An 18,487-nucleotide genomic window follows, 5' to 3' on the forward strand; every position below is an offset into this window, starting at 1 on the left:
AGCTTTGCTCCTCCTAATGACAGCGTTGTTTAAAGAAGGATACATGAAGTTTCACAATTTAAAAGAAAAAAAAAAAGTAATGTCCTTGTTTGTTTAAGACAGCTAAGCAAAGATTTTGTACAGAATGATTCTTTTTTTTAAATTCAGACTATTCTAGCACTTACTGTTAAAATTAAAAACTCAGTTATTTAAAAAATGAGGCATAATTTCAATCCTAACTCCCTGGGAATTGATCTATATGGAATTTATAAATACAAACCAAAAATCAACTTCCCATGTAAGTTTGAAACAAACAAAAATCTTTGTCCTTCAGTGTCTTTCTTAGAGACACTTCTGCACTTCTCTAAAATATGAATGTACATTTTACTGGCATGATATATAAAGAAGAGTACAATGGAAAGGGTTGTATGTCCCAATTATGGACAGGCAATTCCAGTGTGTAAGAAGTAGGATGATAGTTTTACATGCACAAATTCCATTTCTTGCATTACATTTAACTGTCCCTCTTTCTGAAGGCAGACTGCCACCTAATATTTAAAAATAATAAGTAAGGAGGTGGAGGTATGTACTGCAAGAGAAATATTCACACACTTTTGACTACAATGGTAAAACTAGAACATCAACCTTCATTATTTTCGAAGCAGTAATCACATTGGTATCTAAATGAATAACATTTGTAGGTATTCAAAGACCTTTAACAAAATTCAATACATGTGAGTCATGTACCTACCTAAGCCAGGATTTAATCTATTGATAAACTCACCTACTATGAAAACACTTTGCATAATATGCGGTTTTATCCAGTACTTTTTTTACTATAATCAAATCAAATATCTAAAATTATAGGTTCTCTATTCACTGAGAATAATAATTTTGCTTTTGTAAGTTACATTACCACTCGCAGAACAGAAGACTATCTACATTTTTCCTTTTGTTAAAAAAGTTTATTTTCAGAAGATACATTTAAGTCTCCATATATTATCAGGAAGAATGCTGTTAATTGCTTCTCATTTTGCTGTTGGGAAACCAACTCTGACGCCATAACTGGATTGCTCCTGGTCCCAATACAAGAGGATATTAGAATTACAGAGCAAACCTGTACCTTTCAGTTCCTGGCTTTAAAACCAAGATCAGGTATCATCATAATGAGCATGAGACAGATAAAGACAGTGGGCTGAAAAGCCTTGTAAAGCATTTTGAAGGCACTGGAAAAGTGCATAGAAACGTTGCAAAAAAATAAGTGGAAAAGAGATTACTAGAGGTATTTTCTTTGCTTTTCTACAGTTTCTGGAATTCTGATAGTCTTTCAAAAAAGGAGTCAAGACCCTTGGTAAAACTGTTCCTAAAAATAATTTTATACTTAGGTCTTTGTAGATTTTGCAGCACAACTCTCCCACAAAAGAATAAAGCGTAACAGATAGTCATGTTTTAAGTTCACCCTTTGAACAAAAAGACTTTAAAAAATGTCCAAAATTGCATTTTTTTCCCTACCATAAGCTTTAAACTTTTGCTAAGTGATGTGTCAGCTCTGAAATCCAGAAAAAGCAGCATTCCTACCTGGATAAGGTGAGCGGGCACTGTGATGATGCAGGCTGACAAAGATTTCCTGAGCAGGCCACGGAGAACATACAGAAATTTTGTAAGGCTATGAGTATCTTCAGGAGTATCACTGCAACAAATGTCATCACCCCACAATATGGAACCCAGACTCTGAATTCCTATCCTCAAAACATTCCTTTGTTTTTTCTATTGGAAAAAAAAAAAGAAGTCATTTGTTATTTCTTAAATGCTAGGAGGAATACCGTTTCTAGAATGCATATCCATAATCGTTGTGTATTTTATGTAATCCCAGTAATCTCAGTCGATCCTATACAAATTGCAAATGGAATGGCATTTTTTTACTGCTTAGATACCATGCTATGTTGGATAAGCAAGTACAAATGTAATAGACACATGGAAATACAGAGAACTATTAATTTGCATTTTACCAGCTAAATATAAGTATATTCTGACATAAAATCCAGTAACACTAGGACCTTTTATGTCCTTTCTCTCCTCCATCACCGTCTTAAAAAACACGTTAAAGAGTTATTTTCTCCCAGTTCTAAGACAGTCTGCTGGAAGTGCCTGAGAGCAATCAAACACAACTTCTCCCTTTATTTTCACCTTTCTGCTGCATTACTTTCATAACCTGACTACTCTGACTGTTTGCTTTTTCTGCTCCTTCTGAGTGAACAAGGTCAGTGCCTTACCTCACCAACACATGGGCCTGTCACTGTCTTAGAAGTCTCCAAGTATCATCTACATTGCTTTCAACTCCTTCCCACTAACGAAGGAAGTTTTACCCACAGCTGCGGAAAAACAGAGTCTGATGGGGACATCAGCAAACTGTCTCTTAAGGACCACACCTTGACATGAGAGCTTCTGGTCTGCTTTAGATACCTACTGGGTACTGGAATCTATGCTGTCCTGACAGACAAAATCCTGAGCAGTCCCATGTGTTACCTACTTAAAGCCAGTTTGCTGCCCTGCAGGAGGCTGGCAGAGGAGCATCCAACAGAGGCAGTGGCTAAGATAAAGCTCCTCTTCTGAAGGGACAGATTATGAAGCCAGAGTTGTAACTTGTTCATGCAAAGTAAAATGTTATCTCCCGTAATGACAACTCTCATTTCTGCTTATTTGATGTGACCTTTCCTGGTGATCTTTGGAAAGGATTTTATATATATTTGCTATCAACAGCTGAGAGAAAGACAATGAACTCCCTTATTGAAAGACTTCCTGCACAACGTGATGAAAGAAACATTTCTAGAGTTCAGGGTTCATACTTAAAGATCAGCTTTCTTTATTTATACACAGACACACATATATAAATACTAATTTTGATAAGTAAAATCTTGCAGGTACTTTTCACTACAGACAAGTGTTTTGATAAACTGTAGATATTAATTTCCAACAGCTAGAATAAACAGCAACTATCAAGCACAAAACACTCCACAGCTGCTCTGGAAATCCAGAGGAAAGGTTTTGACAAGACAAGAGGCTACTCTTCCAAATGCTTCCTTACCCATATTGGGTAGACAGAGCCTGGGTTGTGAGACACAGTCAGTACCACATGGCTCTGCATTTATCCAGTTGTGAGTCTTACACAGGCAGCTGATCTGCCAATTCACTTCCAGTCTCTGGGAAAGCAATCTCTGTTTCAGCTCTGGCAGATTCTTTAGTCTCGGGGTTTGCAGGCTTTTAGGCTTCAGTTAGGAAAAGTTAACTGTTTACACTGCTGTATGCAGATCATGACAACAGAACAGGATAATACAACACAATCTGACTTCTCCATAGGGTATTCCCTAGGCTCAGATGTTCAGTTTTTAAAAGAATAGCAAAAATAGAAGTTTTAGTCTAATATTCTTCAATTACTTCAGATCATAGCAGATTCAGGCAGTTCATGATGTACATTTAAGCAACAGAAAAAAACCAGGCATTTAAGAAAACTATTTTATTCAGACATCATGGATATTGACCAGGCACAGAAAGTGTTACAGTGTTTCAAAATTTCAGCACAAACATACATAAAACTTACAGAAACTTTTTAAAGGAGAAAAACATTTTTATCTTATGAGGAGCATCCATAAGAACAACACACAGAGGAAAAAAATGTTCTCTTACTGCACAGAGGATAACAGATGCTTGGTTCACAACATCAAATCATAAGAGTAGTAAAAGATAAAGCTATTCAAACACCAGATAATGTCAGATGTATTTATTTTGGCCAGTAATGGAACTTCTACCAGTATAATTCTGTCAGGCCCACACAGCCCTGTGTGGGCCTGACAGTTTATTCTGAAACTGGAATATAAGAAAAGCAGAAGTCTAACATTCTCCCACAACAAGCCTGCTGTAAAGAGTAGGATAACATTTTTTTTAGATATACCACTAGATCTTTTATATTCACATTAGTGTGGAAGCTTGGATTTATTTTCTAATTTCTTTTCACTTTTTTCATGTAATTTTCAACAATTACCCTGAAAGCCCCTCAACTTGAGCTCCAAAGTATACAAAAGAAATGTTAAGGAAATAGTTGCCTATTAAAACTCTGATGTCAAACATGAAAACCCCAAAATACTCTGAAACAAAGAGGTACCATTCTGTGTAACTTAATGCCATGATCAGTGTATAAAGGATTCAACCTTAATGATCAGCAGCAAAGAGTTACTGGGAGTTTTTAGAAAGGATGTAAACCTTGTATTTGCAGCTTATAGGTAATTCAAACTCTGATTTTCCAAATAGACCTTAGCAAAGGTATTCCAGTCAGTGTGAAGAAATAGGTATTGCTTTGGTCAACTTCGACCAAACTTTTCTGTATCCTCATACCTCAAACAGGAATTATTGTCCTAAGGTCCACAAAGCCATGCAGGACAGTCAAAAAAATATTAACCTACAATGGCCACCTGCAGATGGTTCTATAAAACTAATGTTAACTAACCATACTAGGTCCCAGAGACGCCTGACCATCTTATCAAAGGTCTACTAAACCTCTAATGGTTGTTTGCACTAATTTTCCTAATTGTGTCATCTCTCAGCTGGGGTAAGTCGCATTCAGCTCACTTTTCTTCACACCCCTCTTCCAATAAGAGTAAATCTAAGTATCATTGGCATATTGTTGTGAAAGTAGCCAAAAATATCTGAAAGTTTTACCAGTCAGGTAAAGGATTATTTGGGGGTGGGGGGCATACATGCACAAACTTCTCAGAAGCTTTTATGATTTTATATGGCAATTATACACAGGTCCAGAAGAATACAGGCTGCTCCTTACTCTACAATCTTCATACCTTCCTACTTAAACAGCATTTCTGAGGGCTCAGTAAATAGAAGAGGATACGAAAGAGCAGAGAATTGCTCAGAGATTTGGCAGATAAAAGATCCAAGGTGTGTTCTGGGCCACCACTACATTCAAGTCTGGACATATGTTTAAGAAGGCTTTTAAATGTACAAAATTGAGTGTACAAAGAAAGATGATGCATAGGGAAAAGTGGAATATTAAAAGAAAGTAATAGAAACCACTCCAGGAAATCATATGCATTACCTCCCTTGAAACAGAAAGAACTACATAGGGCTAATGGCTTTCTAGGTCAATAAACTGGCCTGAAAAATGACTTTTCTAACTTTTAAAGCTTCACCTTAGAAATATGTATTATTTAGCCCACATATATTTTTACATTCATCTCAGTAAAAGTTCTGGTTTTTGTTTTATTGACACTAGTAAGACATTTTGAAATGCTCAACAAAAAGTAGAGAAAATAATGATCAGTGATGTTTAATTTTTCCCTACTTGCAAGCAAAAACCCCCAAATGCTGGCTCTGAACAACATTCATTTTCTTATACATATATAAAGAGAAATAAGCACTAACAGTCTAATGTCTTCGGCAGGAGGCTGTCTGCTGGCTGGAGGCTGGCAGGGTGCTTGTTTCACCCAGGGCTCTGAGGCAGGAGGAGCATCCCCGTGCTGCACAGGAGGATGACACACATGCCTGTTGCCATGGCTACCACAGCGCGAGGGAGAGGGACCTGGCAGGGACCAATGGCCTTCTCCAGACTGGCACTGCCACCGAAGGAAAGGCAAACCCTCCCAGCCATCTCAGCAGAGACTGAGCGCTGAGCACAAACAACCGACATTTACACACCAGTGCTCTGTGCAGGTAATGTTCCTGAACCTCACTGTTAGACATGAAAACATCCTTTCCAGCATTAGCTCTCCTGCAAAAATGATTCCTAAGATACTGGACTGGTACACAGACTTGTATTAAATAATTTCAGGCTCTCCAGTGTCTATACTAATTGACTTCTACTGCAGGAAAATTTCTATTGTGCAACAATAATTATCTTTCAATTAAGCATCAATATATACAGTTTATTATATTATTTCCATCAACTCCAAAGGACTCCCATGTTACTGAACATGACAAAGAATAACTGATAGGGCACTGTTCAAATTAGAAAATCAGTCAAATCAGATTATGTCCTTACACTTAAAATGTTTCTGATTACCCATATTATGCTTTATGAAGACTACAGAGATCTTTGGAAGGTTGAAAAGCTGTTTTGATTTGTAAACTGAATTCTGAATTACCGTTCTTATTTCTTTACTTCTCTTTCAATGCTCACTAAATAAAGGTACCACCGTTCAATTAATTCAAAAATTCACTCCAGTAAAACAACAACGAAAAAATCTGAAAGTTTAAGGGTAAATGTTTAACCTCAATAATCTTGAACAGATTATTGCCAAAGCAATAATTTGAAAAACAAATATTGCAGGGGAAAATGTGTTTTGCTTAATTACATTATATTTGGCCATCCATTTATTAGCTAATTGCACAGAAAATGCATTTTACTAATGCTGTCTTACATACCTTTCTTGCATGGTCCTGCATATCTGTAACAGGTAAAAACTCAAAAGAACCTTAAAACATGAACAACGCTATTTATTTTGGTTCTTTACTTTAGCAATGCTTAGAAACAGTTTGTTCCTTATTAAGGAACAAGGTCCAAGACCTTGTGCCACTCCTGAAAAGCCAGAAAACAGTAGTTACAGGATTAAAGAGGAGTATGAGGGTCTTCAGTACCTGGGGATCAGAGCCATCAAAGCCTTCCTGGGAAATGATCCTCTGAATGGACTGAAGCAGCCTTGCATAACCATTGTTCATATTACTGTTGGTAAGAAGAAATATTTTAGTTACACATTTTCATACTCTCCTATATGTCTCTAACAGATGTATAAAAAATATATATGAGCAGGTACAGCTTTCACTGCATGTGTCATATAGAAAAGAAGTGTCAGAGAAGGAAAAAAACCCCAAACTCTTTGAATAAAGTTGACATTATAAGCAGTTGTGATTGCTTCATATTAACTAGTTCAGTGCTCAGACATTTAGTGAAAGCTAAAATCTCCAGGGATTAAGATAACTTAATTATGTCAGGCTCACTTACATCTAGAAGATTAATGATTTAATGTATCAACTTAAAGTTGAAACCATTACAGCCCAGTACTAATCTTCTGTAACTGACAAAGATCTACCCAGTTGTTATTCCAAGTATACCTAATCAATGCCCTGATGAACAGAGTTGACTTTCTGTGAAAATTTTCCTCTATTTTCACTGCTTTATTTGCCTGACAGCAAAATTGCGAGGTAGCATTTATTCTATGTATTGTTTAGAAAATGTAATATAACATTCAGAAAAACAAACAAAAGCAAACTGATGGCTAAAAATGGATTTAAGCAGACTTAAAACAAAATGAAAGTTCAGCAAATCATCTTGTCATACTTAGAAGCCCTTTACTTTCAAAGAGCAATTCAGGTGCTCACTTCTAAAAGACACATATTGTTTTCTTAAATCCCATGGAGCACACTGGCTTGGCTGTCTTGGCTTGATGCAGGTTCCTCACTGCAGCTTATGCCCTTCTATCTTTTCTGGTTTCGACATTTTCTTCCAGTCTCACTAATTACCATCAAGGGTTGAGAATTCAAACCTCTTGCTATACTTCTTGGGAAATATGACAGGTTATTTTGAAAATTTTGCCTCTAAAAATATTGTTGTTTGCTCTATCATTTATATCTGGTCTGGTAAGAGCCCAGGTTGGAGGGCACCTTGAGAGACCACCTGGCCCAAACATTAATGAAATGATTCCCACTACTTTACTAAAAGCCTAGACTGTTATCCAAATGCATTTTACTGATGAATAAACCCAAATAAACTTGCTTTCATCCCTTGGCCCAGGAGAGAATTCAACTTTTCTGAGAAGCATGTAAGAATTGCAATGATCTGTCTTTGGACCATTGCTGCAACTCAAAATTCTACGTTTCCTTTAAGGAAACAGCATCAGCCCAACCCCCGCCCCCCCAATATACTTGAGTTATAAACATCTACAATCAAAAAAAGTCATGTGGTCCTAATAAATTTGAGTTTTGAAATACTCAGTGTCAAAAAACATTAAGAGATGAACTTTCTCTGATATGAACACAAAGGAGAGTTTCCAAATTAAACTCTATTTATTTTTGTTTCAGATTTAGTACCCTAGAAGGCTACTGTTTAAACTGGTGTACCTTAATAATTGAATACTCTTTATGAAATTCAGAGCTGAAAATTAACTGGCAGTATATAATCTCAACACGATATTTCATATTTCAAAGTCTGCCTTGCTATACAAAAAAAGGAGCACCTCAAACAGGGAAGTTTAACTTGTGAAGTCCATTACTTTCCTAGTGTTTAGTTGCAAAAGGAATGGCTATTAAATATTTTATCTACACTGCCTGGCAGCTGTCAGTTTACAGGGTGAACTTTAGCCCCCACAGTAGCCAAAATTCTCTGTGTCTTTACATTATCACAACAGATAAATTTTTTTGCCAGAGAATATACTGCAATCAAAATATTTGCTCATTTCTGATTCATTACTAACCTGTTTTTAAAAGTTAGTGGATAAAAGAATAAAATAACCAAAGCACTAGCAGGATTAAGGGGTGCCAAAATGAAAACAAACAAATAAAATAGATCTTCAATTAATCTACCAGAGAGAGATTTGCAGCAAAGAAAGAATTAAAAAAATAAGGTAATGTGTGTAGATTTTTTAAAAATGTAAAACCAGGTGCTCTTCTACCTCTTTCTAAAATATTAATGGTTTACTTGAATTTGACTCATCTTACACAAATAAGAACATGAAAAATATTGTAGGAACACTATTTATAAAAGCAAGTTGCATTACCCTTCTGGCCATGTTTGTCACAATATTTAAGGAAGGAAATAAGATTTTTCTCATTTTCCAATTTCTAGTCTTTTTTTGGTTTTGTTACTAAACACCATTTGATTTTGATAATGAGTTTAAACAATTCCCTCTTTACTTTTTTTTGTTTAGCACTTTAGTAATGGATAAAGCAGGAGCTGGCAAGAAGGTATCCTGGTTACAACAAAGGCTCTGACTTCTCTGCTGATAGTTTCCAAGCAGTTAACAAAGGTTAGGTTATCAAGGGTATGACAAATAGCCTTGTTATGTAAAAGGAGACACCATTAGGCAAGACAGTCAAACCTGTTCTATCTAAATTTATGGGTAAATCTAGACTCTAGATAAATTTATTCTTTTTTCAAAAGCACATACATTCTTCAGGTAAAACTTACAAGTATTACTGAGAAACTACAACTTCATTATTTGGTATCCTTTGATTATCAAACCTTCCTGTTTGGTAACTGCACTGAAGAAGGAGACTAGAAGCAGAGAGAAAGAAAACAAGTGCTGTCTGCAATGCACTGAGTCACCAGAGAGGATATTCCTGCCTTCCTGTTAAGTATCAGCTCCAGCAGTGCAGCGACCGGGACATCAGAATATCCTGGCAACAACCACCGGAGAACAGTTGCTGTCAGCCACACACCCCTGTAAACCCGGCCCCGGAATTAGCACCAGGACAGAACTGCCCTTCCCCAATATAAAAATGAGATAAGACAGAGAAGGTTTATGCCTTCTTTTGGCACCAAACACCCAGTCCCATTTACTACTTCCTTTAAGAGAACTGGCTTCACAATCTGTCTTTAATTAAATTTTATCATGGGGAAATGAACTTCTATCCATCTTGAGTGATTATCCAAAGGGAAGTCTGCGGTCTAATTTAGCCATCAGGTGTCAGAACTGCAGAAAGGAGAGCAAATATGGCTATTAAATGTTATACCTACACTGTCTGGCAGGTGCCAGTTTAACAGGGTACCTTTTGCCCCTCCCTCCGTCAAAAAACAGGTACAAACACACATGTGAAAACACAGGAGAGAAAAGGAGGATCGATCCAAACTTTAAGGTGAACAAACAATGTTGATAATCTCCAAAACTCACTTTTAATTGCAAAGTAAAAGGTCACTTTTAATCTAATCATTCGAACAATCACCTTTCTTTCCAAGTCCATAAACAAACCAAGTGCTTGTGCAGATAGCCAGAGAGGGACATATGTACAAATCTATATGATTTCTCAAAAGGGCCAAGAGTTTCTGGCCCATATAAAGTCCCTACATCTCTGATCTTGCAAGGGAAGCTCTGTAATTATCTCAAAAAAGACATTAGCTACAGTTAGAGAGACAGTTCACTCACTGAAGAACAGTTGAAATAAAATGGGTTTCTTAATGTGGTGCTAGAGAATTAGAAGCATGAGGATGATCTGGTCCTTTTTATAAATACAAACATATTTTTATGTCACAAAACATTATGACAAAAGGTCTTTCTTATTAAAAGATGCAGCATTGTTTTTCCAAGGATTGTAAAATATATGTTCAGTAGACTCTTGTTTCTGACAGGAAGCTATATAAGCTGTATAACAAAATGTGGTACATTACTATTCTTGTATATTTTCTGTTATAAATGCATAATCTGTTGTTACATCCTGGGGTGGTGAAAGGAAAAGAGAGCAAAGAATTGTTCTTCTGGCTCCCAACCTCTTCCCAAAGAAAAGGAGGGTGGGGGAAGAGATGTTCCAAACTTCAAGGAGGAGAAATGAAACCTAAGGTCCTCCAAAACTAGTCACCCTCTAACTGAAAAATAAAGGGAAAAGTAAGGCTGGTCAACAAGCTGAATTCTACGTGCATCTAAACAAGTTTTGGATTAAGTACATCCTTTGAGGACCATAAATTACATTAAAAAGTAGCAGGTTTCTATCAGGAAAAGAGAAAAAAGCCTCACCCAAACTGGACACCACTTAGGGAACACCTTGCTCACATCAGTATGTGTGATAATTTAATCAAAAAGGTGCAATTAAAAAACCTCGAGCTTCTAAAATCTCTTTACAATGATGAGGCTGTCATTGCTCATGACCTTCATGTGGGATGTGTGTAGTGGGTTAGGTGCACTTTCCATGACGAGTACCTGAGAGAAGGTGCCTCTTCAATGGCTGTAGTTACCCGACTAGAACAATTTATTTCAGCCTGAGCTTAAACCATGCTGTGCTCTGCAACATTATAAATATTTAGAATGGAACATGTAAGATAAAATAATGTGGAAACATTTAGAGAAGATGGAAAAGGTTTTTTTTCAGCTAATTCCTAATTTTTTGCAGGTTTGATACTATAAAGAAGCATCATGTCTCAACAATAACACCATTCATTTATGGAAAACTATATACTAGACAAAACTATTAGTTTCTACTTCCTCTTCAGTATTAGTGATCAAAGCAAAACATTCTTGGATTTAAAAAAACCCACAACACACCGTTGCTTTTGGTCTCCACTCCTACACAATTTAAGTGAAAATTTCATTCCAAAATATCTTTACTGATACATATCTTGCAAAGTATACCCTTTAGAAAGTCATGAAATCTTCTGCAAACATCTCATAATATAGAGCCTATTAGTGTAAATTATTTCAATAATGAACTATCCCCTTTTCAAAAAATGCTTCCTTATTTTTGTCAGCTTCCACTGGTAATTTTCTGTCAATCTTCTTTTGATATCTTAAATCAAAAGAAAAACAGTATTTTTAGAGATTTTCTGAACTTCAAGTAATTTTTGTAACTTTTAAAAAATTTCCTTTCAGGCTGTCAGTACTTTTTTGAGGTACCATCAGCTTGATAGAGATTTTTCAATGCTAGACAGGCAATCAGCATTATGTAAACAGGGATTTTTTTGGTTATGGCTCTAACCATAGTCTGAGAACCACATGCTTAAGAAATTATATGTTCTAAGTGGAGACACTCTAACCAGCCATGGCTGTGCTCCTTGTTCATTGTAACACAGAGCAAGAGTCCAAGCTCCCAGTAGGACCTTCAGGCAATCCAAGATAAGGTCTAATACAAGTTGTTGACTTCTATTGAAAGGTGACTATTACGTGACTGCTTTCTTTAAAATCATTGTCTAGTTAACGAAGAGAACAGAAATTTTTACTATTCTATAATATATTGAAGTTAGATTTAAAAGCCTGAAGCATTCAATTGATTTTCCAAACAGTAAAGCCAGCAAAATAATATCCCTTCCCTCCCACTTTTTAAAACGAAATCATGCTGACAGGACTGTGAACTCATTTTCATTCCATGAGAAAAGAATGCTTCCTTCGGAATTTCATCACAGTACTTGTAAAAAATACAGTACAGCTGGGTTTTTGTAAAAGCATGAACTTATTGAAAGCAGTGAAATAACTGCTAACATTCATATGTAGTATTGGGTTTAATACATCATGACTAATGTGAATTAAAGAAACACAAAGACAGGGATGAAAAGGGACCTCAACAGGTCTGACAGATGTTTACCTAGCTTGTCCTTAGAAATTTTCAGTGATGGAGATTCTACAGTACTCCCAACTTGCATGGCAACTTCTTGTGCAAATCATTAGATAAACATCTCCACATGTCCAGCTGGTATTTCTACCACCACAATTTACTGTAGCCCATGACTGCAGAGGACAGAGTTACTTCCTCTGTATTTCAGCTTTTAACTCTGCTTCGACTTTTCCAAGAACTTCCATTCTTCTTTTTAAGCTTTGTATCAGGGACTGTAATTTTGAAAAATTCTTCCTTCCCACCTTGTCTTAACACTGACCTAGTACAACCTCTTTAAAATAAGGAATCCAAAACCAACCATGTTTGTGGTCAGAAATGACAATAATCAAAGTCAGAAGACAAATGATCTACCATAAAGAAAGAGATGTACACAACTCTACAACTCCCACAGATTTCTAAGAGCCCACTATCCCCAATGTGTGCTTTATTTCTCCCTGTTCCTTATCACATTGTTTTTAGACTGCATGACAATGTTTAGAATGGTACCTTGGTACCTCCCTTACTCCCAACAACACAATTCTTTCATTTCAGCAGGAGAGGCTTCCTGAAGGAGACCCACGTTGAGGGTGCAGGGAGAGGAAAAGGAGATAAGCCTTCCAAAGTCCAGCTTTATTTGATCAGGTTCCTCACCTCATCACTCTGTGCTCTACCAATTTGCCAAGAAAATTGCATAAATCCAACCTTTCTGTCAGACTTAAACTAAAAATAAGAACAGAACTCCCATAGTAAGAATGATGCACTTTTATCGGGCTAGCACACAAGGACAATATCAGCAGTAAGCAAGGCTTACAACATCAAAGGCATAAAAGTTAAAGTTCACTTCTTATACTAAACTGATGAGTTAATTTGATTTTCATGTAAAATGAACAGGTACTCGACAACCATATAGTTACTGGAATGAAGCCCAGAGTCACGACATTCTCATTAGCTAGAGAAGAGAAGAGAAAGTGAGTTAAATTGCTCAATAACAGTAACAACACTTGCAACCTATCTGTCAGATATTCTTATGTCTATCCCCTATTGCTCTGCTACTAAAAATTAGTAATTATACATTGGTTCAAATATTTATTATAGAAAGAATAAAATAGAAGTTTTCTGCTTTCTCTTAAAAGTGGGGTTTTTTTTACAGTATCACAAGAATTTACTTTACAAAGCAGTGACATTTGATCATGTAACAGTACAAATTAGATAGAGACTTGGCTTTTGCTTTGCTACAGCTCTAAGAAAGGTGGTCCATACTGCACATCTTTCATAAATCTGAGGTTTTATATTTGAGTGTACTGCAATGGAAATCAATCCCAATGAAGCACACCACACTGCCTTCAGGAGCTGGGCCTATACACTGGATCTATAAAGCTAGGTATCATATAAATTCAGTGACTGGGCTGGACAAAGAAACTGCTGGCCCAGCCTTGATATTTGACTTGACTTGAAGTGTCTGCAAGAAAGATACAATGGACATGTGTCTACAGGCTAACATGAGTCTTTGCTACTGTCACTCATTTTTTCTCGGTCTTCCTTAATTCACTACTGATAGACATAAACATAGTAAGTTATTCATTCAGAGAAGAGTTTGAATAGGAAATGTTTTGTAAGACATAATTAGTGATTGTAATTTTATTCACAGTATATTGTATTTTCCTTAGGTGAAGCTGTAGGATGTAAGAAGTAAAAGCACATCATTAACTAATCTAATCCAGCATTCTAAGCTATGTAGGTCAAGAATGGCCTGTCTCCTAAGCCCTAAAAACTGCACAGATATCTTCCCAAGACTGATAGCCACCTGACAAGCACATCTCCGAGCTGATGGGGCACGGTGCTCAGGGAGTATTCTCAGACAGACAGGAACAGTTCTCCCCAGTGCCCACACTCGGCTGTCAGTAGGGCTGGGCTGAACATGCAGCTGTGTCCTAGGCTGTCCTAGCAATGTCTGCCCTAATTGTCCCTGCCAACGTGCTCCCTCCCCCAGCCGGGAGCAGAGCTCTGTCTCCGTGCCACTGCAGGCGTGTGGCACTGAGCGGGACCCACGGCCCCGCTGCTCCTGACCCCGCTGCATTACCACAGCGCTTTTCACGGCAAACGTAGAAGCAAAAATATCCTTTCCTGCCAACGTGCAGACAAAATCTAAACACACAACAGAACCATTGTATCAAAACTTACCATGTTTTCATTTTAGGCTCGAAAGACAATTCTTCATGAAGGTAAAAACTGTGCCATTTTATGGACTGACACAGTTCTGGAGACATTTTTTTAGAAATATCATAATAATGGCCAAACTTCGTGTATGTTGTTGGGCTGGCCTGTGGAAACAACAATACTGATTACAGTCTTAATTACCTGTCAAAAGAAAGTAATTAACTAGCAATACGCTTCAAACCTCTGTTTTTCCCCATTCAGCCTAAATAAAAGTTTCAACCAGAAAAACATTATCGTATTTACTACTAAGTTTTTGTTCCCCTGTTGTCATGTGAATTTTCACAGAGAATTCAACCCTTACTGTTCCAAGTTGCATCATTAAAGTGCAGTCAGATAATTAAAAGAATGTATTTTTGCACATGTTCTAGACAGAAGATCACAAATTTGCAAAGGCCAGATCTATGAAATGTGCAGAACACCATGTGTTCTGCCTCTTTGATTTTTCAGTCTCTGAGAATTATATAGTGCTACAGAAATATTTTCAGCTGATTTGGTAAATGTTTCCTTTATTTATGATCAGTGAAAAAACCAAACCATTGCATCTCCATATAACTGATTTTAACAGAAAAATAGCAAATAGCTAAAAACTATTTTTAATTTTTGAAAATTGAATAAACAGTAGGTTGAGCATTACACACAAAAACTATGATTTGCCATAATGAAGATACATTTTCCTCAGATCTTAATTTTGGTATATAAAACATCATGAACCAAACTGAATATATACCTGGCCAGGAATTACGCATTTGGATGTGTTCTGCTAGTAAATAGAGGAAATGAACGCATGTATTTGTTCCACATTAATGAAATTCAGGATACAACCTGCAACATTATTTGAATTATACATGTGAAGTCAACCCCCCAGATTGTTATAACATATAATATTCAAGTAGAGAGTATCTTACCAAAAATGTATTAAACTGTTAAGATTAATTAGAATGACTTGATTTAGAGTAAATATTTTGAAATTATACTAATAGTTTTTAGGTCTGGTCAGTTACCAGAGAATAGCAACAGTAACAATAACGCAATATTTTTCCTAGAATAACCAATGACCCCCAACTTTTAATTAAAATAAATAATTAGTTTTTAATTTAAAAAAACCCATGGAATATCTAGTCATAAAAGGCAAATCAGTTTTACCGAAAAAAAAAAAAAGATAGAAACTCACATTCCCTAAGTCAGTGTACCAATTTACTTATTGGTATCTGATTTTTAAAGTAGGCAGTCCAATGAAACATAACATTCTATCAAAATTTAAATATTTTTATGGTAAAATGTAACTTTATTCAAAATGAGGATTCTGAAAGCAATTTAAACAGGGGCTGTTCTTTGGCCTATAATCTATTCTTTATCCGGATTACAGATCAGAATGTTTTTACTGCAATCTCTGCCAGAGCTCATCTTTTTATTGTGTACTTCCAAGCCCCCTTAATGTTTTAGAAAGGCCTTGACTAACTGAACTTTGATCTGATGTCTTCATTGAGAAAAGCCCCAGGTTGCCCATTTCAGATGCAAATCCTTACTGAGGCCCAATAGAGTTTAGTAAAGACAGCAAAAAAGAAGAAACAAGAAGTTTCCAGGATCCTCTTTGAGAATCCTGAGGCACATTGGTGTCCTTAATCCACCCTGCTGCATGGATTAAGGTAGGTGATAACCTCTCTTGATTCCAAAGAATGAGCACAGCGCCTACAAACTGGGTGGAGCCTGGGATTTGGCGCTAATAAACCCCCATAAAAGCAATAAAAGCTGGGTCCATGTCAGAAGGCCGTGAATAGGCCTCAGTGTCCTGCATTCCCAGGCTTAGCGGGAAGCTCGCAGAAAGCCTACCTGAATCAAGTAAGCATGAATAATCTGCCTTAGCAGAATGGCCATGGAGAGCACGGAGCACACACTGGCCATCCCTCTCAAGTTTGAGCTGATCAATTTATGACTGGACTGGAGTGGAGGCTCAGGCCAGCTCTTTCCTGGATTCCTGTTTTGAACAAGGAGAAATACACTAAATTGTCAGTGAGCAGAGCGTGCTTTTATGCTACCGTCTGCTGTTAATATTTCTAATTGCAATACTAATGTGCTAGAAATCTCAGATTTAGGATGAATCAAGGCAGAAAATTGATTTCATGCTGTGACAGTTTATATATTGCCCCAAGAACATAAGCAGTTCATTCAAAAAAAAAAAAAAAGAAAAGAAAAGAAGAAAATAAAGAAAACCTCGCACTGTCTTGCATTGCAAAACAGGCTCTCCATATACTAAGAAGTTTAAATGAAATTCACCTCTGATACAGATGTAAATAACAAACTGGCAAAGGCACATCAGGCATAACAAGGCCTTTCACTCCAACAGATTTCTTATAAATCGATCTTTTTCTGATGCATGGTATGTGCAACATGTAGAGCGAAACTGTGACAGCTGTGAAGAGCACTAATACAATTACCATGCATAAGAACAAAAATGAGGTACCTGGCTAGTCTATATGGGGTCTAAAAAATGGAAAGGGAGTATCTGAAATACTAATCAAAATCTGTTATTACTCAGAAACAGTAACAAAATTAAGCATCAAAAATACCACAAAGACAGCTTTTACTCAGCATTCTTGCTCTGTATTTAGCCAGATAATGGATAGAAAAGTTTCTGCTATCATGTTTAGAGTTCTAGCTAAAAGCAAAGCTAATTTTTCTCTTTCACAGTTGAAACTATTTGACAGTAGTTTTTGAAAATGCACTGATATATCAGTTCAATCAGTTTGGAAAATATGCCTTGGAATTTTATTCAACATTGGTTTTTACCAGCGAAGGAAAATTTAAAGAATTAATCACAACCAAAGTTATTAATTAAATTATTGCACTAAATGTATTGCTGTGTGTAGCAAGGCAGTATCAGATTTTTCCTCAATGGAGTATATTCACCAATCAAATGAATATAGTACAGAGCCAAAATTTTATGATAACTGCAATACAAAATACTGAAAAATATCAACTTCAAACCAATTTTTCACCAATTAAAATGTTCTGAGGAATTTTAAGCATAGATAGTTTAAGACTGGTATTTTGTGTGTTTTAATTTTTCAATAAATCTAACATACACATAAAAATATTGTACCTCAACTACTGCAAATGATCAGCATCCAATTCAAAAAGTGACAATAACAAGGGAAACTCCCCCAAGAAGACTGACCATCTTATTCTATCTTGTATAATCAATTCGCAATAATCAAGGGCATGTACATCATGCCTTTTCGAGAAATATTACATTAGTGCAAGAAGTGTTTACTGCTATGAAGTTCAAGAAGATGAGTGCACACCCAACTGAATTTTTAAATAATTTTTCTATTTTGTTAGAACATCAGAACACAATTTGTTAACAACATGCAATTGTTTTCATATCAATGTACAAGGAACTCTGCTAGATTTTAAAATAGACAAATTATTTTGGGGATGGTTCAGAGTGGCACAGCAAGCTCCACAATAATAAAATTGATGAGATTATATGATTACCCTGGAGGCTGTTTGATTTGGCATGTCACCATATATAAGTCTTTTCTGACACAACTATATAGCCATGTCTGTGCAATTTCACAGAAAACCAAACATGCCAAGCCTTGTAAGATCATTTTGTCACATTCCAATTATGTTTTTAAGAATACAACTGAACTTATTAGGCAGGTATGACTACATCTAAACCAGAATTAATAAATGTAGGCTAAAATGTATAGACAAAGCTGGGATTTTATTCTGGATAGCCAGAAATGCTGTAATTTTGTTAAAGACTGATTGTGCCACTGGATTAAATAAGAAAGTCACCAGCCATGGGAGATTGATTATTCACAAAACACTAACAACTGTAACCTTTGAAAGACTGAGCACTGAGCTCGTTTCTTACACTGTCCCAGCACAGTGATTAGTTTCCAGTGACAGTGAAGTTGATATAATCTCAAGTGCTTGCTTTAGTTGTTATGCACATGGATAAGCAGGTCAACAGTTGCTTCAACACAGTACCTTC

The 18,487-nt window shown here is 36.3% G+C and overlaps 1 protein-coding gene across 6 annotated transcripts in view; it reads right to left on the minus strand.

Moving 5' to 3' along the window:
• Window positions 1–18,487, minus strand: part of ELP4 (elongator acetyltransferase complex subunit 4) — a 136,603-nt gene that overhangs the window by 90,745 nt on the left and 27,371 nt on the right. For 5 of the 6 annotated variants that reach the window (XM_042035516.1, XM_042035520.1, XM_042035521.1 and 2 more), the window contains 3 exons: window positions 14,452–14,591; window positions 6,619–6,703; window positions 1,558–1,746 (listed from right to left, as the gene is read on the minus strand). In XM_042035516.1, coding sequence (XP_041891450.1) covers window positions 1,558–1,746; window positions 6,619–6,703; window positions 14,452–14,591 — 414 coding nt within the window. The remainder of the gene's footprint in view (window positions 1–1,557; window positions 1,747–6,618; window positions 6,704–14,451; window positions 14,592–18,487) is intronic. The other variant, XM_042035522.1, reaches the window with a different exon arrangement.

Source organism: Corvus kubaryi, unplaced genomic scaffold, assembly GCF_017639235.1.
Source record: "Corvus kubaryi isolate FWS band 111438036 unplaced genomic scaffold, C.kubaryi_AGA036_p1.0 37384, whole genome shotgun sequence".
In the NCBI taxonomy this organism is placed as follows: domain Eukaryota; kingdom Metazoa; phylum Chordata; class Aves; order Passeriformes; family Corvidae; genus Corvus; species Corvus kubaryi.